Source organism: Lathamus discolor, chromosome 1, assembly GCF_037157495.1.
Source record: "Lathamus discolor isolate bLatDis1 chromosome 1, bLatDis1.hap1, whole genome shotgun sequence".
Classification (NCBI taxonomy): Eukaryota; Metazoa; Chordata; class Aves; order Psittaciformes; family Psittacidae; genus Lathamus; species Lathamus discolor.
The window spans coordinates 19,736,148-19,757,606 of NC_088884.1; the positions used below are offsets into that span (position 1 = coordinate 19,736,148).

The 21,459-nt window shown below is 43.2% G+C and overlaps 1 protein-coding gene across 5 annotated transcripts in view; it reads left to right on the plus strand.

Annotated features, from left to right (window-relative positions):
* PTPRZ1 (protein tyrosine phosphatase receptor type Z1) overlaps window positions 1-21,459 on the plus strand; it is a 141,110-nt gene that overhangs the window by 60,006 nt on the left and 59,645 nt on the right. For all 5 annotated transcript variants that reach the window (XM_065662203.1, XM_065662378.1, XM_065662287.1 and 2 more), the window contains exons 3-6: window positions 14,902-15,081; window positions 16,949-17,100; window positions 18,585-18,680; window positions 18,949-19,015. In XM_065662203.1, the coding sequence (XP_065518275.1) occupies window positions 14,902-15,081; window positions 16,949-17,100; window positions 18,585-18,680; window positions 18,949-19,015 (495 nt within the window). The remainder of the gene's footprint in view (window positions 1-14,901; window positions 15,082-16,948; window positions 17,101-18,584; window positions 18,681-18,948; window positions 19,016-21,459) is intronic.

The following is a 21,459-nucleotide window of genomic DNA, read 5'->3' on the forward strand; positions in this document are numbered from 1 at the left end:
ATCAGCAAACTTGCTGAGGGTGCACTCAGTTCCCTCATCCAGGTCATTGATGAAAATATTAAACAGCACCGGTCCCAGCACCGACCCCTGAGGAACTCCACTAGTCACAGACCTCCAGCTAGATTCTGCGCCATTGACCACAACTCTCTGCCTTCTTCCTTTCAACCAGTTCTCGATCCACCTCACTACTTGATCATCAAGCCCACACTTCCTTAGCTTATCTATGAGGATGCTGTGGGAGACAGTATCAAATGCCTTACTGAAATCAAGAAAAACTACATCTACCGCTCTACCATCATCCCTCCACCTAGTCACTTCCTCATAGAAGGCTATAAGGTTGGTCATACATGACTTCCCCCTCATAAAACCATGTTGGCTGTTCTTAATGACCCCCTCATCCTTGATATGCCTAGTGATGGAGTCAAGAATAAGTTGTTCCATCATCTTTCCAGGGATGGAGGTAAGGCTGACCGGTCTATAATTACCCGGGTCCTCCTTCTTGCCCTTCTTATAGATTGGTGTGACCTTTGCCATCCGCCAATCCTCAGGCACCTCGCCCATTTCCCACGACTTACCAAAGATGATGGAAAGTGGCCTAGCAATGACCTCCGCCAGCTCCCTCAGCACCCGTGGGTGCATTCCATCCGGACCCATCGATTTACAGATGTCCAGTTTGCATAGCTGATCCCTAACCCAATCCTCATCTACCAAAGCAAACTCCTCCTTTGTCCTGACTCCTTCTGGGGCTAAAGAAATCCGGGGCCCTCGGGGAGAGTCTGCAGGAGTAAAGACAGAGGCAAAGAAGGCATTCAGCACCTCTGCCTTCTTTATATCCTCTGTCTCCAGGGTACCCACTTCGTTCAGCAGTGGGCCTATATTGCCTCTTGTTTTAGTTTTATTTGCTATGTATTTGAAGAAGCCCTTTCTATTGTCTTTAACCCGACTAGCAAGATTGAGTTCCAAGGAGGCCTTAGCTGTCCTAATTGCCTCCCTACATCCTCTAACAACTGTCCCATATTCCTCCCAAGCGGCCAGCCCCTCCTTCCATAATCCATAGATTCTCCTTTTCCACTTGAGTTTGCCCAGCAGCTCCTTGTTTAACCACGCCGGTCTCCTAGATCCCTTACTTGACTTCCTACTCATTGGGACGCTCCGATCCTGAGCTTGGAAGAAGCGGTCCTTGAATGCTAACCAACTATCTTGAGCCCCTTTACCGCCTAGTACACTTTCCCATGAGACTTCCCTTAGCAGTTGACTGAAGAGGCCAAAGTTGGCCCTTCGGAAATCCAGAACTGTGGCTTTGCTAGGTATTCTATTCCTCCCACACAGGATCCTAAACTCCACCATCTCATGGTCACTGCAGCCAAGGCTGCCATTGACCGTCACCACTTCGACCAAACCCTCCTTGTTGGCGAGTACTAAATCTAGCAGCGCTGCTCCCCTAGTTGGTACGTCCACCATTTGCATTAAGAAATTATCATCAATGCACTCGAGGAACCTCCTAGACTGTGAATGACTGGCTGTGTGAGTCTTCCAGCAAATATCGGGTAATTAAAGTCCCCCACGACGACTAAGGCATGTAGTCGCGAGGCTACTTCCAGTTGCCTGTAGAAAGCCTCATCAACTCCTTCGTCCTGATCAGGAGGTCTGTAATAGACCCCCACAACTGTATCACCCGTGCCAGTCAGCCCCTTGATTCGTACCCACAGACATTCCACTTGCTCCTCATCCGACCCCGGACAGAACTCAATACATTCTAGTTGCTCTCTCACGTAAAGAGCAACTCCACCACCTCGCTTTGCTGACCTATCTTTCCTAAAAAGGACATAGCCATCCATGACCACATTCCAGTCATGTGAACTGTCCCACCATGTCTCTGTAATCGCCACTAGATCATAACCTTTAGCCCGCACACAGACTTCTAACTCCTCCTGTTTATTCCCCATGCTGCGTGCATTGGTGTACAGGCATTTCAGGGAGCCAGTCCTAGTACCCTTTTTCCCCTGGGGGACAGGGTCTAAAGAGCTATCCTTTCCCACAAGTGAAACAAGAGATTGATAGTCCTCCTTAGCCCGCCATCCTTCAATCCCTAGCATGTTCCTCTTGGGCTTGTCCCCAACAGGCCCAGTTAAATCCCCTCCCCCCTTCATAACTAGTTTAAAGCCCTGTCAATAAGCCCTGCTAACTCCTGCCCCAAAACCCTTTTTTTTCTCTGGGACTGGTGTATCCCGCCTGTCACCAGCAAACCAGGTGTCCCATACAGCAGCCTGTGACTGAAAAACCCAAACCCCTGCCTTTGGCACCAGTCACGTAGCCATACATTAACCTGCAGAGTCTTCTTATATATCCCTTCACCCTCGCTTGCAACAGGTATGGAGGCAAACACCACTTGCGCTCCAGACCCTTTAACCAGCCGTCCCAGGGCCCTGTAGTCTCTCTTCATTGCCCTTACGTTCCTCGTAATAATTTCGTCACTGCCAACCTGAAAAACCAGCAGTGGGTAGTAGTCAGACGGCTGCACCAGTTCAGAGAGCTTCTTTTTAACATCTCTAATCCGAGCCCCAGGCAGGCAGCAGACCTCCCTGTGGGGTGGATCCGGTCGACAAATGGGCCCTTCTGTTCCCCTCAGAAGGGAGTCACCCACCACAATTACTCTTCTTTTCTTCTTGGTTGGGGAAGTTCTGAGGTATGTGGGTGAGTGACTAGCCCTGGGTGACTCACTAGATAGATTTGCCTCACCATCTCCATTCACCTGGCCCTGAATTTCCAAGACCTCGTACCTGTTATTCAAGGGCAACTGGGAGGGAGGAAGGGATTGTGAGGGTTTTCGCTTACCTCTCCGAGGAGGAACCTCCCTCCATCCATCCTTGTCCATTAAGCTCTCTCCTTCTGTCTGATGGTAGGAGGGAAGGGGATCCATAGTTTGTTGAACCACTTCCCTCTGCCCTTGCCTTAGGGTGTGGTTCCACCAATCTATTTCACTTTCACACTCTCTAATGGCTCTCAACCTTTCTACCTCCTCCCTCAGTTCAGCCACCTGCCTGAGCAGGTCATTTATTTGCTCACAGCGAACACAAGCAGTATCACTGGCTCCCTCCAATACAAGTGCCAGGCTCAGGCATTCGCTGCAGCCAGAGACCTGCACAGCTGCATGTCTGCAGGAAGGCTCAGTCTGGATACCCACATTAGTACTCACTACAGCTTTCGATCGTGTTGTAACCATGATCTATCTGGTCAATCAATCCGTCTACGTCCCTCAGCACTCCTTCCCCCTCCTGTACTCCAGGCGAGTCCTCTCGATGAGGCGGTTGGAACGCTTCCCTGCCCGCTCGCCTGCCCGCGCGAACTGCCGCGCAAACTGCCTCGACCCTCTGCCTCGACGCTCTCTGTTTGCCGGCTCTGGTCGCCGCGCTCCCTGGGAAGGTTTTTTAGCCACTCCCAGCTGGTGCCACTCCTCCTGGCTCCGCCCCCTGTGAGTCAGCCCCTCGCGGGAGCTGAGCTTCCGAGTCCTGGGCAAGTCCTGTTGAGGACTTGAGGCTCCCTCCTCAGTGGCTCTTGTCGCTCTGAGGTGAGGCTCCTGGACGCTGATCTCTCCCCTCTCCGCTCCGGTGTTGCAGGCGTCCTCTCTCAAGCTACTCACCTCAGCAACTCGTAATAGTACACGTTTGGTAAGAGGAACAAGTACCACCACAGAACTTTTCATGGAACTGAACGGAGTGCTAATTACCATTTAGTGGTCCAGGAGGAGGGAAGAAAGGGAAGAAAGAGAGGAGAGGAAGGAAGAAGGAAGAGGGACGGGGAGGAAGTGGAGTGGGGGAAGAGAGGAGGTCATATAACAGGAGAGAAAAGGAAACTGTACTGGTTTTCTCTGTGAAAGCTGAGATATATGGTTAGATCTGTTGATCTGTTGAGAAGCTGAGAAGGAGAAAACAACATGCACTCTTAAAATTCGTTGTTGCATTTTGTTTCTATACTGAGTGCCTGCTTCTGCCACCCAAGATAATTTCTAAAATACAGCTGAGCTTACCTCATAATGAGGAGTGAAAAACGATGACTGTCATAGTACAATTCATTAGATTTAGATGCTGTTCTTTACTTCGGTAAACAAGAGGTTTCCTCTAGTTTGAGGTGGGTTTCATTGTGCTCATCTCCTGGGACTACACCAGCTCTCATTGATCAGATAGATGCTCAATGATAAACTTGAAATAGGTTGTTTCTTCCTCTTACTTTGCTCAAGCTGATCATCGTTTAAAGTGCATGTTTTATTTCTGTTTAAAACTCATGCAAGCTTTGAGTCCACACAATTTTTGTCATATGCAGCTTTTATGTTTCTAATAGAATGGTACTTGAATGATACGGGACAGAAGCTTATGCCATAAGCTTCATTTATGCCCGTGTTCACCAACAAAAATGCAGTATACATCCACTACTGTGCAGTAGCTGTAAGTCTGGGAATAAGCTTTCTTCTAGGAAGTACAGCTGAACTGTGATGGGGCTGTACCTTACTGGAAAGATGCCGCTTTTATTTTGCGAATCCGGGGTTGCTTTAGATGACAAAGCCTGCAATCCTCCCATTTTATTTGTCCTTCCTTGCTAGCAGTGTACCAAACAGCTTAAAACCAGATGGGGAGTCCTCTGCTTATGAAAGATCATACAAGCTTTTGACATTGTCATGGCACAAAATTCACAGCTAATTTTGTGATATCCAGCATGAAAAAAGTTGCAGCTGTGCTCGCAGGCCCTTGTTCTTGTGGGGGACTTCAACCACCCTGATAAATGTTGGAGCGACAGTACGGCCCGGCACAAACAATCCAGGAGGTTTCTCGATTGTGTGGAAGACAACGTCCTTCTGCAAGTGTCCTGCGTTTAGCAGCAGCACTCAGGGTTTTTCCTTCTTAGTAGCTGGTGCAGCGCTGTGTTTTGATTTTCGGGCTGGGAACAGCGCTGATAACACCGATGTTTTTAGTTGTTGCTAAGTAATGTTTATTCCGGCTAAGGACTTTCTGAGCCTCATGCTCTGCCAGGGAGGAGGGGAGGCCAGGAGGAAGCAGAGACAGGACACCTGACCCAAACTAGCCAAAGAGGTATTCCATACCACAGCACGTCATGCCCAGGGAGGTAACTGGGAGTTACCCAGAAGGGCATGGGCTCTCTTCAGGGGTCTCGAACTCATTCGGTGGTGGTATTGTATTCTCTTCCCTTGTTATATTTTCTTATCATTATTATCAATGGTGGTAGCAGTAGTGATCTGTGTTATACCTTAGTTACTGGGCTGTTCTTATCTCAACCCGTGGGAGTTACATTCTCTCGATTCTCCTCCCCATCCCTCCGGGAGTGGGGAGGGGGAGAGGGGAAGGAAAGAAAGAGGGAGAAAAGGGTGGGGAGTGAGTGAACGAGTTGTGTGGCTCGGTTTAAACCACGACAGCAAGTAATAGAGGAGCCGACAAGGAGAGGTGCCATGCTTGACCTCGTGCTCACCAACAGGGAAGGGCTCGTTGGAAATGTGATGCTCTAAGGCAGCCTTGGATGCAGCTATCACGAGATGGTCGAATTTGAGAACCTCAGGAGAGTGAGAAGAGTGTGCAGCAAGCTCACTGCCCTGGACTTCAAGAGGGCAGACTTTGGCCTCTTCAGGAGCCTGCTTAGTAAGGTTCCATGGGATATAGCCCTGGAGGGCAGGGGGGCCCAAGACTGTTGGTTGATATTCAAGGATCACCTGCTACAAGCTCAGGAGTGTTGCATCCCAACTAGAAGGAAGTGCAGCAGGAGGGCCAGGAGACCTCCTTGGATGGATAAGGAGCTGCTGAGGAAAATTCAAAGGAAAAAAGAGACTTATAAAAGGTGGAAGCAAGGACAGGCGGCCTGGGAAGAGTACAGGGATGTTGTCCGGGAAGCTAGGGACCAGGTTAGGAAGGCTAAGGCCCAGTTAGAATTAAACTTGGCTAGGGATGTTAAGGATAACAGGAGGGGATTCTATAGGTACATAGTGAATAAAAGACAGACTAGGGACAGTGTAGGTCCCCTCCAGAAGCTGTCAGGAGAGCTGGCTACCCTGGACTTGGAGAAGGCTGAGGTTCTTGCCTTGGTCTTCACTGGCAAAGGCTCTGACCACACCACCCAAGTCTTGGAAGGCAGACACAGGGACTGTGAGAATGAGGACCTTGGGCCCACTGTAGGAGAGGATCTGGTTCGAGACCATCTTAAGAACCTGAACGTATACAAGTGTATGGGATCTGATGAAATCCATCCACAGGTCCCGAAGGAGCTGGTGAATGAAATTGCTGAGCCACTTTCCATCGTATTTGAAAAATCATGGCAGTCAGGTGAAGTTCCCGATGACTGGAAAAAGGGAAATATAACCCCCATTTTCAAGAAGGGGAAAATGGAAGACCTGGGGAATTACAGACCAGTCAGTCTCACCTCTGTGCCTGGCAAAATCTTGGAGCACATTCTCCTGGATGGCATGCTAAGGCACATGAAAAACAACAAGGTGCTTGGTGACAGCCAGCATGGCTTCACTAAGGGCAAATCCTGCCTGACCAATTTGGTGGCCTTCTATGATGGGGCTACAGAATTGATGGACAGGGGTAGAGAAGTTGACATCATCTAACTGGATTAGTGCAAAGTGTTTGACACTGCTCTGCATGACATCCTTGTCTCTGAATTGGAGAGACATCAATTTGATAGATGGACCACTCGGTGGATAAAGAACTGGCTGGATGGCCACACGCAAAGAGTTGTAGTCAATGGCTCAATGTCCGGCTGGAGACCAGTAACAAGTGGTGTCCCTCAGGGATCAGCGTTGGGACCGGTCTTATTCAATGTCTTTGTCAGTGACAGGGACAGTGGGATTGAGTGCACCCTCAGCAAGTTTGCAGATGATACCAAGCTGTGTGGTTCAGTTGATACACTGGAGGGAAGGGATGCCATCCAGAGGGACCTTGACACGCTTGTGAGGTGGGCTGATGACAACCTCATGAAGTTCAACCATGACAAGTGCAAGGTCCTACACCTGGGTCAGAGCAATCCCAGGCACAGCTACAGGTTGGGCAGAGAAGAGATTCAGAGCAGCCCTGTGGAGAAGGACTTGAGGGTGCTAGTCGATGAGAAAATGAACATGAGCTTTCAGTGTGCACTCACAGCCCAGAAAGCCAACCGTATCCTGGGCTGCATCAAAAGGAGTGTGACCAGCAGGTTGAAGGAGGTGATCCTGCCCCTCTACTCTGCTCTCGTGAGACCTCGCCTGGAGCATTGTGTGCAGTTCTGGTGTCCTCAACATAAAAAGGATACGAAACTGCTGGAACAAGTCCAGAGGAGGGCCACGAGGATGATCAGGGGACTGAAGCACCTCCCATATGAAGATAGGCTGAGAAAGTTGGGTCTGTTCAGCCTGGATAAGAGAAGGCTGCGTGCAGACCTCATAGCAGCCTCCCAGTATCTGAAGGGGGCCTATAGGGATGCTGGGGATGCCTTAAGGACTGTAGTGATAGGACAAGGGGTAACGGGTTAAAACTTAAACAGGGGAAGTTTAGATTGGATATAAGAAAGAAATTCTTTCCTGTGAGGGTGGTGAGGCACTGGAATGAGTTGGCAAGGGAGGTTGTGAGTGCTCCATCCCTGGCAGTGTTCAAGGCGAGGCTAGACAAAGCCTTGGGTGGCATGGTTGTTTTGAGGTGTCCCTGCCCATGGCAGGGGGGTTGGAACTAGATGATCTTAAGGTCCTTTCCAATCCCAACTGTTCTATGATTCTATGACTCTATGATATATGAAATGAAGGAATAGGCCATGCTCCTGAGCACTGGGCAAAAAGCATTGTCTATTTCTTAGTGTTGTATTCAGTTTCATTATTTTAAGTATTACTAGAGGTAAAGGAAATCATTGATACAACCTGAATTCCTCAGAGCATGTTTTGGAAGTATTCAGGGCCTCAGAAATTGTTAAAGATGAAATAAAAGCATGGGGAAATATATTGTTTCTTTTACATTGGACATTTTCTGATTTGGCCCTGTACCAAATTTCCTTCCTTAACACTTACTTGAAAAATATAGCTCAGATCTTAACGCTACATTATTTACAAAAAATTAGGTGGCAAGTTTTCATTATATATTGCTACATGATTATCTAGCAGCAGTTATATGCAAATTTAGGAGCAGTGGGATGAGAATAATAGAAAAGAGGTATCTTGAAAGGCTGACTGAGTCTCTCCCATAATCCTTTCCCTAGTCTAAACAGCTATCTCATTGAGTGCACTGCAAATGGAGCATCAATGATAATTTGTTTTTCACTAGCATAGAAGCATTTGATTATATATTCTCAGCGAATGAAAGAAAGAGAAGGGGAATAGCAAACCGCTGCTATACTGAAAGAAAGCTGTCCATTGGCATTCATCCTCCTACGCATTTTTCTCAGTAATTCACTTATTCCGACTGTGAGCCATCAGACTGACTTCCAGGAAGAAAAATCACCAGGCAGACACTGTATTAGCAATACTGATTGCAGTTTTCCATTTTATCTCAACAACTGTGGTGTGAGGTGTCCCTGCCCACGGCAGGGGGGTTGGAACTAGATGATCTTAAGGTCCTTTCCAACCCTAACTATTCTATGATTCTATGATTCTGCTCGATGGGATGTTTTTCTGTGGGGATAAGGTAAAAAAAAAAAAAAAAAAAAATTTTTCTCACTCGCTTGCTTTTTCATTGTTTTATGAAGCAATGTCTGAGTTACCATAGATGTGAAGCAAGCATAAAGTTTATGTTCAAATAAATAAACAAAAGATGAAAGATCCAATAATCTCAAGATAACAAAATGTTTCATCAGAATTTTTGCGATTTATCTTCTATGTTAGATTTTAACAAGGGGTAAGTGGTCCAGCCTGTTTTACATGTGGAATAGTGAAGATTAACTTAGCAGAGTTCAGGTGAAGACAGGTTAGTGCTATGCCATCTTTTAGGATATTCTTCTCAGGAAAAGTCTGTATTTTTCTGTGCATGTTTTTTTTTGTGTGCACGTACACATGATACACAGAATACAGTGTAGCTGTGTTAATACTTACCTACAAAAATGACAAATAAGACACTGAACAAAATAATAGATTAGAAGGTTTGGCTTTCCTGGATGCATCTGGTTGCAAAGGAACTAGGGTTTTTTTGTTGATTTTGTTTGCTTTATTTGAAATATTGCACCCAACAGTAACAAAATGTATTGCATTCATTTCTCTGTTCCTGTATGCATGCCAAAAAGTCCATGGGATAAATATATTTGGCTCCTGCTCATTCAAAAGCAAGTTACTTTATCAGTGTTGAACTTTGAGGGTTTAAATGCTGTTAATTTTTTTTGGAGTGGCCATCCAGTTACTCAGAGGGCTGTCTCTCTTTAACATAACCAGTATAATTTCATATTTGACCTAAACACTGGCAAGCAATCCAGTCTTGGAAAACCCACAGTTAAATCACTGAAACGGGCATTATAATTGGATAAACCCAAACCTGGAAGACAAAGCTCCCTCTCTGTAGTTGTGACTCTGTCCTGACAGGTAATTTCACCCATTAAAGTCTGGATTTTTGCAATCTGAAGAATTTTTATAAACTTTATCAGGCTAATCATAAACAGGCTGTGGGGATAATTGGGGCTTTTGGAGGCAAAAACCACAAACCCTAGAAGTCCTCACAATGAAGGTGAAGCTGAAACCAAAATGTTTCCCTAGAATGCAATGCCTTATGTCATGTTTTTTGTAATATAAACTATGGTAACATTCACAGGATTAGCACTGGCTAATTGGCTTCTCTTTTTGTGCCAGTGGCACACTAATCCAGAGTGTGAACTGAAATACTTCTTCTGCCTTGGAAGATTAGAGACCGCATAGTGCAACTTTTGGTAATAAGCTAAATGCCATAGCTATCAATGGTATGAAGTATTTTGAAGTTTGTTGATCTCCATCTCCTCTGGTCATCCAGTTTGGATGCACTCTCTAAATAGTGAAGCAAAAATAAAGGGGAGGGTGAAGAATAGCTCTACAGTTTGGTATTCAGAGCAGTATTGATTTAGTATCTAAATTTAATCTTTGTCCCAATACAGGTACCCGCATCTTTTCATGGCCTTATTTCTGATTTTTCGTATCTGAGATAAATTGTGTTCGTTCTGCAAAAAACCCCTTCAAATCATTTAGCACTTCAAAGTGGTTAGTAACATATTTGATAAGGCAAATCCATTATTAGCAGCCCACACAGAAGGGATATCCTTCATCCTCTGTATGTGTCCAATCTCTGTTTATAAAACTAAATATATAATTGTGAAAGCAAAAGCTGGTGAAAACCCCTCTCCTGGTAAGCTGCTGGGAGGACCACAGCCCACTCAGTTTCACAGCTTGTCTTCATCTGTGCTCAGCCTTTCTGCTTGCAAAGGATACTGACACACAGAGTCGTCTGACATACTTTTTTTTTTTTAAGTATTTTTACAAAATATAAAAGTACAGTAAGACCTTGTGGGCCAGGTCTTCCAAAGACAGCAGCAGAGAAGGGCCATGAGGATGATCAGGGGGCTGGAGCACCTCCTGTATGAAGACAGGCTGAGAAAGTTTGGGCTGTTCAGCCTGGAGAAGAGAAGGCTGTGTGGAGACTGTGGCCTTCCAGTATCTAAAGGGAGCCTACAAGGATGCTGGAGAGGGACTCTTCATCAGGGACTGTAACGATAGAGCAAGGGGTAACAGGTTTGGACTTAAACAGGGGAAGTTTAGATTGGATATAAGGAAGAAATTCTTTCCTGTGAGGGTGGTGAGGCACTGGAATGGGTTGCCCAAGGAGGTTGTGAATGCTCTATCCCTGAGTGTTCAAGGCCAGGCTGGACAGGACCTTAAGCAACCTTGTCTAGTGTGAGGTGTTGGAACTAGATGATCTTAAGGTCCTTTCCGACCCAAACCATTTTATGATTTTATTATTCTATATAACTGGAGGTCAAAAGGAGAAATGGATACTTGTTGCAGGGATGGTCACTGGGACTAAAGATGAGGAGCAGAGATAGGTATGAGCATTTCTCAGATAGAAAGGGTAGGACAATTTTCCTTGGATATGCTGCCCTGCGCAAGGCTGGTAAAGGTTATGGTATAGGCAGTCTTCCATTAACTTATAATCTTTTGTTGAGGCTCATTTTCATTCATTGTGAATTGTCAGTTATATCTTCTACACTGACAGCTTTGACAAACATTGCTTCCTCAGTGCACTCTTGAAGATACATCGTGCACATTTTTATTCTTCTCATATTTCCAAAACACAGTTTGGGGGAATTCATTTTCAAAGCTCAGTTGCAACAATATTTTTCAAAATGGCTGGCATGGTTTTGATTTATGATTTCCATCATAACACCTACAGTAAAACAATCTGCTCTTGTTTAAAAACAGTTGGTTCTTTCACTTGTGCTTTGGCTTTCTGTAAGTCATGTAAACTGCAGCGATTTCACCAGCTGCTGCCTACACTGGATGCATTTATGTTAACAGTTTAGTTCAGATTGGGAGTGGACTTCAGAAGCAAATATGCTGGTTGCACCCCGCTTGCCAAGCTTTGGTTCTCAAGGTAGAGCTGTCTCACAGAGACTGACATAGGTTAATCTCAACTAATACTAAACAGGAGATGTGCATCAGGAACTTATCTAATGCACTTAAGAAGCCGATGGTTGTTCCGCCCATGAGACCAGAGGTAGGCTGAGGTAAAAATCTTCTGAAAGACATATGGTATGGACATCTGGTCCTCACACTATAAATCTGCTCATGTTGGTCTGCACTACTTGCTGATGTAGGCACAACCAATATCTGCTCCAGAATTTGCAGAATTTATGCATAAGCATGTATTTTGCTGCTCAAGTATAATTTAGATCATCATGACTGAACTCCAGTTCCTTCTGGAATTCCCTGTGTTCCTGCCCCAGCCTAGAGCCTGCTATTGATTTCCTGCACATCTCATCCCATTGCTTTGGATCAGTGCTACAACTACTCCGTGGTTATGCAAATGTGATTTTCCTCTTGAATTGCAAAATGTACACACATCTTGTTCCTCATTACTATGTTTGATATCATTTTTACCTTATACACTGTGTTTCTCAGTGCTGAGATCACTTTTACTTCTGCAACTGTAAGCAGTACTGGTGTCCTTTGCTTTTGTAACTTTTCCAGCTACACCAGCTGCTGGACCACAAAGAAGAAAACTGATTAAAAGTTGTCAGATACATATTCAGATTTGCAGCAGGAACATTGACTTGAGCATTCAGTTAATTTTTCATAGCTGGAAGTCTTATCTCTTGTCCTCTGCAACCGTGAAATGCTTTTCATTTATTCTTGGTTGATTTCAAGGTAACATTCATACAGATAGGATAGACATGTTAACTAGACTCTAGCTGAAACAGTATTTGCATCTTTTTCATGCATAATATACATAGATCAGCTTCTTACCATGACAATTGTTGTGTGTATGGCAATATGTAATTACATGAAAATCACTATTCTAAAACATTCTTTGGGGTATAAAGATTCATAGATGCTGTAAGATTTTAGTAAGTTACAAACAATAAAGTTCTTTACGAAAGAGGAAACTTTTTATTATAATCGCTTGTCTGAATTGCCTTTGTTTCTACACAGTAAAAAGACAGAACATTTTCAAATCTTTTTAGCAAGCTCATCTCATAGGTGTGAGGCCTCTCTGGGGGATAGGAATCATAGACTCATACAGTGGTTTGGGTTGGAAGGGACCTTAAAGATCATCTAGTTCTAAACCCCTGCCATGGGCAGTGGCACCTTCCACTAGACCAGGTTGCTCAAACCCCCATCCAACCTGGTCTTGTTGAACACTGCCAGGGATGGGGCATCCCTGGAAAGGAAACAATGTTGCTTATCATGCCTTCTAATTTCTTTAATTTCTTTGTGGCAATACTTAGGAAAAGCTTCACATCCAGAGTGAAAGAGCAAACTTTGTTTTTCTGTCGTTCAGGCCCCAGCATCACCATAGTGCCTACAGCCAGCATCCAATGTAAATCCACATGCCCTGGTTCTGAATGCTGTAGCAGATTATAGTGTTGGCATGACACTGTCTTCTGGGATGAGCTAAGATTACTGTTGTTATCATTAGCTTCATGCTAGTAACTTGTTCTATTACACACTGAGGCAAATTGAAGAATTTACATAACAAATAATTTGCATAATTTGCATAACAAAACCACAAATATGAAATTGAAAGTTGGAAGGAGAGGGTGGAATATTAGCCACTCTTTTCTTATGAAAAGCACAGTAGAAATCAGAACAGTGCATTATATTCACAGGTGAGGTGAACTGTAACTGACAGCTGATGTCCAGGACAAGCAGGAATTTAGAAGGAGCTGGAAGCTTACCCCATGTGCCATTCCCAGGGGACCAGTGCTTGCTCTTTACAGGTCTCTAATCCTCACTGCAGGACAGCTGCATTCATAACCTTGTGATTTAAATTCATTTTGGTTTGCTTGTCCCTAGCAGTTTCTCCTGTTGCTCTTTGCAAGAAGTAAATTGGTTTATACATTGGTTTATATGTAGTATACATCCATTTTTTATGTAGTAATTCTGATGAAGCAAAGTGATATTGGTAACTTGCCGGACTTGATACTTGTTGAATAATTTACCTCAGGTTTGTTTCTCGGTAGATAGCTATCCAGATGACCATCTTGTATTACTGTCTATTGTCATGGTTACAGGACTGGCTGTATCTCTTCTCCCCTCTCTTGAGTTTTCTGAGTGCAATATGAGGGCTGTCCTTGCCTACGGTACAATATATCGAATCTTCCACTGACAGGCTTGGATATAGCGCAGCAGCCTGTAAATGAGCACTGGCTCATTTTAAGGTGTCTAATTGAATTAAAATGTGTGCATTGGATACACTACTATTAGCTCTGAACTACCAGTAAGAGGGAAGCTAGCTGAAGCAATTACATTTTCTTAGGTCTGTGCAGTTAACTCTTGGTTTTAATTAGCCTTTTGAAGCATTACCAGAATTCCCTATCAGGAAAAAATATTTATATGTATGCAAACACATAAAAATACACAAAGTGCTGTAGTATTTATATTATTATATTATATAAACAAAAGTTTCTAATGGCAGCTGCTAACTCCTCACACTGATCTGTGGAGTGCTTGAGCATTTCTTATGGAAAATAATCAGATCTTTGGTGAAGAAGATGCAGTCTGTGTCCAGGTTGTCTGTATATGAATTGTCCACAGTGAAATGGCCATGGAGGCTCTGGGCCCTGAAGAAGGTGCAGGACTTCCTGGCCGCTCTTGACCGGCAGCTGCAAAGGGTCATGGCCGGAGTGCATGGGCAAAACTGGACCATACTGCTAGGCTCTCCTACCGCAGCATCAGTGACTTTTTTCTTTTTTCAGGATAGTATCATTTCACCTTTTTCCCTCTGTGTAAGGATTTTAAAAAAGATCTTACTGATTTTATTTATTAAAAAATTATATTGGATGGCTGACCTCATTGGGCAGAATTAACATTAATGGCATTCATATGATTGAAAGAGTTATTTGGAAATGAGGGGTTTGCAGTAATTCCCAAGTTCCCTTGAAAGCCAGCTTCTTTCATCTAAAAGCTTCCCTCTCCCCATTTTTTTTATTATTTCTGTATGTTGTGTGTGAGGGGGGTTTTGTTGTTTTCTGCTTTCCCTAAAGATTCATAAGCATGTGTGTATGATTTCTAAAATGGTCAAAAAGTGACTTAACTACTGAAGGCAGTATGAAATGCTAGGTGTGCTTATTGCTGCAGATGAGGCCCAAAAGAAAGGCAGGTATTCTGATTACAGATTTCAAACTGTATTTAAACTGTCCCACACTAAAAATTGTGTGGATACTAGTTTAGGTTTTAAGTGTATTTACCCCAAATGTTTTGTTTTTTAGGAACTTTGAACCAAAAGAACTGGGGAAAGAAATATTCAGCCTGTAATGGTGCCAAACAGTCTCCTATAAATATAGATGAAGATCTTACCCAAGTAAATGTGAATCTGAAGAAACTTAAATTCCATGGATGGGAAAAGGAAACTTTCGAAGATACTTTCATTCGCAACACTGGCAAAACAGGTAAAATGTCAGATTTCATGGAGTTAAAAGAGGTCAGAAAAGTGGTGTAGGATAGACAATCAACCAAGAACTTTTAATTAAACGTTTTCATTTCACGTTCCCTTACATGGTGCATTCTGAATTTGTCCATAAAACAAAAAAAAAAAAAAAAAAAAAAAATTACAACAGGTGTTGACAATAGCCAAACATAATAGAGATATCACACAAATAATTATGTGCACAGATAGAGCCAAAGCAATCACATCATTACTATTCTCCCATCACAGGCACTGCATTGAAGCTAAACATTAATTTAGCATTTGCTTCAAAATAATAATGGTTACTACACTCCTAGAATATGTGACAAGTATACAAAAATGATTTTTTAAAAGTATGAATAAATTGTCTGCTCATCTGGAGGCACTTAATGGATGAGTTGTGCTTTCAAAAAACTCGGGATGGAATTCATCTAACCTACACATAAACACCTATGATGTAGACACTTCTGTCTCAATTACTCACTTAGACTTCTTCTTAACTCAGAGAAGAGAAATAAGGACTTTTATGGTCCCAATTTGTCTTACCTACCTTAGAAATGTATTTTAGAAAAAAGTGATTTATGCCTACAAGTGCTTATTTCTCCCAGCCATAAACCAAACTTATGGTGGCATTTACATCATTAGACAAATCTTTTTGCAACCACTAATAAATCTAGGATAGCAGTAACTAAAGCTGCTTGTTGAAAGTATTGTTTCTTGTTTTGGGCATAGGTGTGGAGGAAGGAATCTCTTAACAACTGTCTTTGACCTTCTACCAGTTCCAGTGGAAGCACTAGACCAGCTATTTTGTTTTATTTTATGTTGGTTTGTTTTCATCTTATATTAGTGTCGCTATTCCTTGGTTTTGTTCTTGACCCCGTCATGTACTTCCTACATACCACTCCACAAATCACTTACTTCCCTCTTGCCCTACCAGCTGAGATATATAAGTAGTGTATGTGTCTTTTCAAGAAATCCCTGAGGAAACAGATTTTAAAGTCCATAAAAGTGAACCGAGCTCTTCATCACCTACGGCAATTCAGGTATTGTAAAAAGAACTGCTAAGCTCTGCAGTTAAAATTGTCTTCAAGGTTTTGAGGAAAGGAGTATAATGAAACTGAACTCCATTAGTGATGCTTTAGCAAGAGGTCAAACAATTCACTATCACTGGAAACCCAAATGTGGGGCTTTGGTCTATTCCACCCTGCTCATTCCCTCCAGAAGACAAGCACTCCCAGCTACAGCATGGGTCCATCTATCTCCATCTGAATACCTGTCATCACCTTCTTCCATGGGAGACTGTTCCACCTCTAAGGGTTATCAAAGACAGGACAGTCTTTCTAGGAACTAACTACAATTTTCTCTTCCTGTGTTGCCACATGATTTGTGTCTAGATTTATAATAATAATGAAGGGGGATTTTCCTTTTTTGTTTAAAAACAAAGCTGCTTGTAGGAAGCTGTGTATTTCAGGGATTTGTTTTCTTTGACAGCTTGGTGGATAAGCCTTTTCTCTGAGTTTTTTAGTGTAGTTCTGTGGCTAGTTTCGGTCAACTGGAGACCAATATAATAGTGCACTTCATTAGATGACTGTTGCAACATGATACGCATCATATTGCAACTAATTGCAACATGAAATGAAATGTATTTCTCCATGCTAATAGTGAATTGCTACACTTTTTACTTAGTTTAAATAACCAATTTTCTGACAAATTGCTTATGAAATACAGAATATAAGCCTATCTTATTTACCTTTTAGCACCTAATACTGAAATATGAGTCATAAATGCCTTGGCTGGCTTTTATATTGACACTCCTTTTTCCCTCTCTCTCTCTCTCTCTCTTTGTTCAGTGGAAATTAACCTGACAAATGATTACTATGTAAGTGGAGGTGGGTTAGACACTGTGTTCAAAGCAAGCAAGATCACTTTTCACTGGGGAAAATGCAACGTGTCATCGGATGGATCAGAACATAGTTTAGAAGGACAAAGATTTCCTCTTGAGGTAAAGTACAGAACAGACTGATGATTTTGAAGATTTGCATTCTGCTAAAAGTAACACTGTTTATGAAATAGCTTTGTTTGTCACTTGATTATGCCTATTTGCAAATATAATCATTCACTTAAATCCAAATTAAAATTATTTAAAGGATGCATTTTAGAAGAGCAGCATAAGGCTTTTATTCCGTGGCATGTTGAGAATGTCTAAACTGTGTTTTCACACATGTTATCTAAGATGACATTAGAATTTGGGTCTTCTAATCTGACAGCATTCAAGCTCCCACTAACAGTTAAGCTCCTACAAGTTTGACCCATCACATTCCACAGCAGTCAGTTGTTTAGATTATAAATGAACTTTTCAAAGCTGGGGCTTTGCTGATTGCCCATGGAAGCTGCTGAGCATTACCAGGACAAAGCGTGACCTGTGTCGCTGGGCTGGAAGGAACTGACAGCAGCACGCCAGGAGCCACCATGTGGGAGCACTAGCAGGCACCCAGACTTCTGTACTGCTGGGTGGTTTGGCAGAATAGCTTGCAGCAGCATGGGAATGGAGTGGAGGAGGGGAGAAGCTCTCACTGAGATCCGTGGGGGCACTATGCAGATAAAACTTTCAGTCCTTAACGTGATGTTGTGATCATTTTCCAGTTAAAAAGGTAAAGTTATGCTAGGCGATTGTGCTGCTCCTCGCTCTAACCCCTTTGGACTTCTATGTCAGACCAGAGCAATAGAGCCTAGGTTGTCCTTGGCTCCAAGGAGAACTGTGAGCCAGGACCTTTCCCTGGGCAGTGTCATTTGCTTTAGCTCATTACCCATTTAAAAATTCCCACTCACATTCCACCTGTCCTGCCAAGGCATCCAAGAAAATATTCTCTTCCATCATCATCACACAAAAACCTAGTAGGAGAGGAGGAGCAGGACACTCCCCCATTCATGTTGGTCACCTGGCACTGGAGGAGATTTCCCTACTGCATCTGAAGAGAGGAAGCGGTGCAACAAACCCAATGCCCATGACAGCAGACAAATGGGGGTACAAAATACCTGATAATCATTTGTGGCCAATGCTTCTCTACACTTACTGCAAGGCATATTAGAAGGACATCTTGCCTTATTCAGGTTTTACCAGTGATTCGGGTTTTACCACAAGATTCATTTCACCTCAGTTCTTTAGGTTAGATGTCCATTATCAGACGGTTTTCTCAGTTTACTATATTATATTATCCATGGAGAGCATTGCACTCCTTGAAAGGATAACTAACTCCTGCATACTTTGTGTTTTTTCCAGGAGAGGTTGTTGTTAGGCAGCTAACAGCAGATGAATTCCATTCTGTATCTTGAGATAACACATGTGACATAGATAAAATAGATATATGTTTGTAATTAAATTTATTGCTTGGACATTTTTTTCTCAAAATGGGAATACAAATAACCACATTGAATATTTTTTATTACTTTTCCATACATAACATTTTAATATATTTGTATTTGCAGATGCAAATCTACTGCTATGATGCAGAACAGTTTACAAATTTCGAAGAGGCAGTTAAAGGAAATGGAAAGTTAAGAGCTTTATCGATTTTGTTTGAGGTAAACAAAGTATATCTTTGTGTCATTAAAAAAGCTTTGAAACACAGCACATGTTCAAACTGAATTTAACCGGTTCCAATGTGTGATCACTGACTTAGAAATTTGCATATATCTTTATAACTTATTCTTACAGAAAAACAATTGGGCAAAATACATTTGCTCTGCTTTAATTCATCTATAATTTTGGTGCTAAACTGCAACTTTCAATTTTTTTCTCATGAAGCCTGTACTGTTAAAAAAATGCAATTTTTTTATTTTTTTTTAACAGATTGGTCTAGAAGATAATCTGGATTATAACCCAGTCATTAACGGAGTAGATAGTGTTAGTCGTTTTGGTAAGTCTGCCTCCATGTTATATTGATTACTGAATAGACTAAATTCTATTTCAGTGTAATTTTACAAAACCTCTAAAAGCGTTGGGGAGCGTGGTTCTCTAGAACTCAGATATGTCTATTTTGTTAGAAGCAACAGAAGTCATCTGGGTAGACCAATCTCTAACCATATGAAATTTAACATGAGTAAGTGCCAGATTCTGCTTCCGGCACAGGGTAATCCTCATTACATGTGCAAACTGGAGGATGAGAGTCTGGAGGGCAACCCCATGGAAAGAGACGTGGGGTTGATGGTAAGTTGAATATGAGTCAGCAGTGTGTCCTGGCAGCCAATAGGGGCAACTGTGTCCTGAGGTGTATCAAGCACTCCATAGCCAGATGATCAAGGGAGGTGAGTGTTCCACTCTACACTGCACTCTTGTGGCCCCACCTCGAGTACTGTATGCAGTTTTGGTGCCTCGATATAAGAAAAACATCAGACTGTTAGAGTATGTCCAGAGGAGGGTGACAAAGATGGTGGAAGGTCTTGAGGACAAGACTTAACGAAGAGCAGTTGAAGCCACTTGGTTTGTTCAGCTTGCATAAAAGAAGGCTGAGGGAATACCTCATAGCAGTTTACAGCTTCCCCGAGAGTGACAGTGGAGGGGGAGGTGCCGATCTCCTGTCTTCGAGGCCCAGAGATACAACACAGGGAAATGTAATAAAGCTGTGTCAGGGGAAGTTCAGATTGGACATTAGGAAAAGATTCTTCATTGAGAGGGTGGCCAGTCAGAACAGGCTTCCAAGGGAAGTGGTCATGGTACCAAGATTGTCAGAGTTTGAGGAGCATCTTAGTTAGGATATCACTCTTAGTCATATGCTTTAGTTTAGGGTAGTCCTGTGAGGAGCTTATGGTCCTTATAGATCTCTTCTAACAAAAGGTAGTCTGTGATTCTTTGATCTATTCCCCAAGACTGAGTATTTCTAACAACAGAAATGTAAATCATAGAATCATAGAATAGTTGGGGTAGGAAAGGACTTTAAGATCATCTAGTTCCAACCTCACTGCCATGGGCAGGGACACCTCAAACTAAACCAAGTCATCCAAGGCTCTGTCCAACCTAGCCTTGAAAGCTGCCAGGGATGGAGCATTCACAACTTCTTTGGGCAGCCCATTCCAGTGCCGCACCAACCTCACAGTAAAGAACTTTCTCCTTATATCCAGTCTAATCTTCCCCTGCTTAAGTTTGAACCTGTTACCCCTTGTCCTGTCACTACAGTCCCTGATGAAGAGTCCTTCCCCAGCATTCCTATAGCTCCACTTCAAATACTGGGAGGCTGCTCCATGAAGCCTTCTCTTCTCCAGGCTGAACAGGCCCAACTTCCTCAGCCCATCTTCATACAGGAGGTGCTCCAGTCCCCTGATCATCCTCGGGGCTCTCCTCTGGCCTTGTTCCAGCAGTTCCATGTCCTTTTTATGTTGAGGACACCAGAACTGCACACAATACTCCAGGTGAGGTCTCACAAGAGCAGAGTAGAGGGGCAGGTTCACCTCCTTCGACCTGCTGGTCACACTCCTTTTGATGTAGCACAGGATGCGGTTGGCTTTCTGGGCTGCGAGCGCACACTGAAGCCGGCTCATGTTCATTTTCTCAATGACCGACACCCCCAAGTCCTTCTCCACAGGGCTGCTCTGAATCTCTTCTTTGCCCAACCTGTAGCTGTGCCTGGCATTCCTCTGATCCAGGTGTAGGACCTTGTACTTGGCCTGCTTAAACTTCATAAGACTGGCATCAGCCCACCTCACAAGCGTGTCAAGGTCCCTCTGGATGGCATTCCTTCCCTGCAGCGTATCAACCAAACCACACAGCTTGGTGTCATTGGCAAACTTGCTGAGGGCGCACTCAATCCCACTGTCCATGTCAGCGACGAAGATGTTGAACAAGACTGGTCCCAACACTGATCCCTGAGGGACACCACTTGTTACTGGTCTCCAGCTGGACATTGAGCTGTTGACCACAACTCTGTGTGTGTGGCCATCCAGCCAGTTCTTTATCCAACAAGTGGTCCATCTATCAAATTGATGTCTCTCCAATTTAGAGACAAGGATGTTGTGTGGGACAGTGCCAAACGCTTTGCACAAGTCCATTATGATGAATGAATATAATCATGAATTTGCAACTCTTTAAATACTAAATCAAGAGAAATGTCTGATTCACTGTATGAATTTTCTTACTCATACATTTCTGGACTTTTATATGTGATTGGAAACCAAATAACCTAGTTGTAGCCATTCAAGATGTGTCTTAGACAGGCTGCAAGGTTGTCTGAATATCAGTATTCATTAGATTCAGCTGAGATTAATTTTTTTTGTGTTTGCTCCTATGTAAATCTGAAATAATCTAATTTTATTATATTTATACTAGCATTATTCAAACCAAATGTTGACAATCTGGTGTTTTAGAATT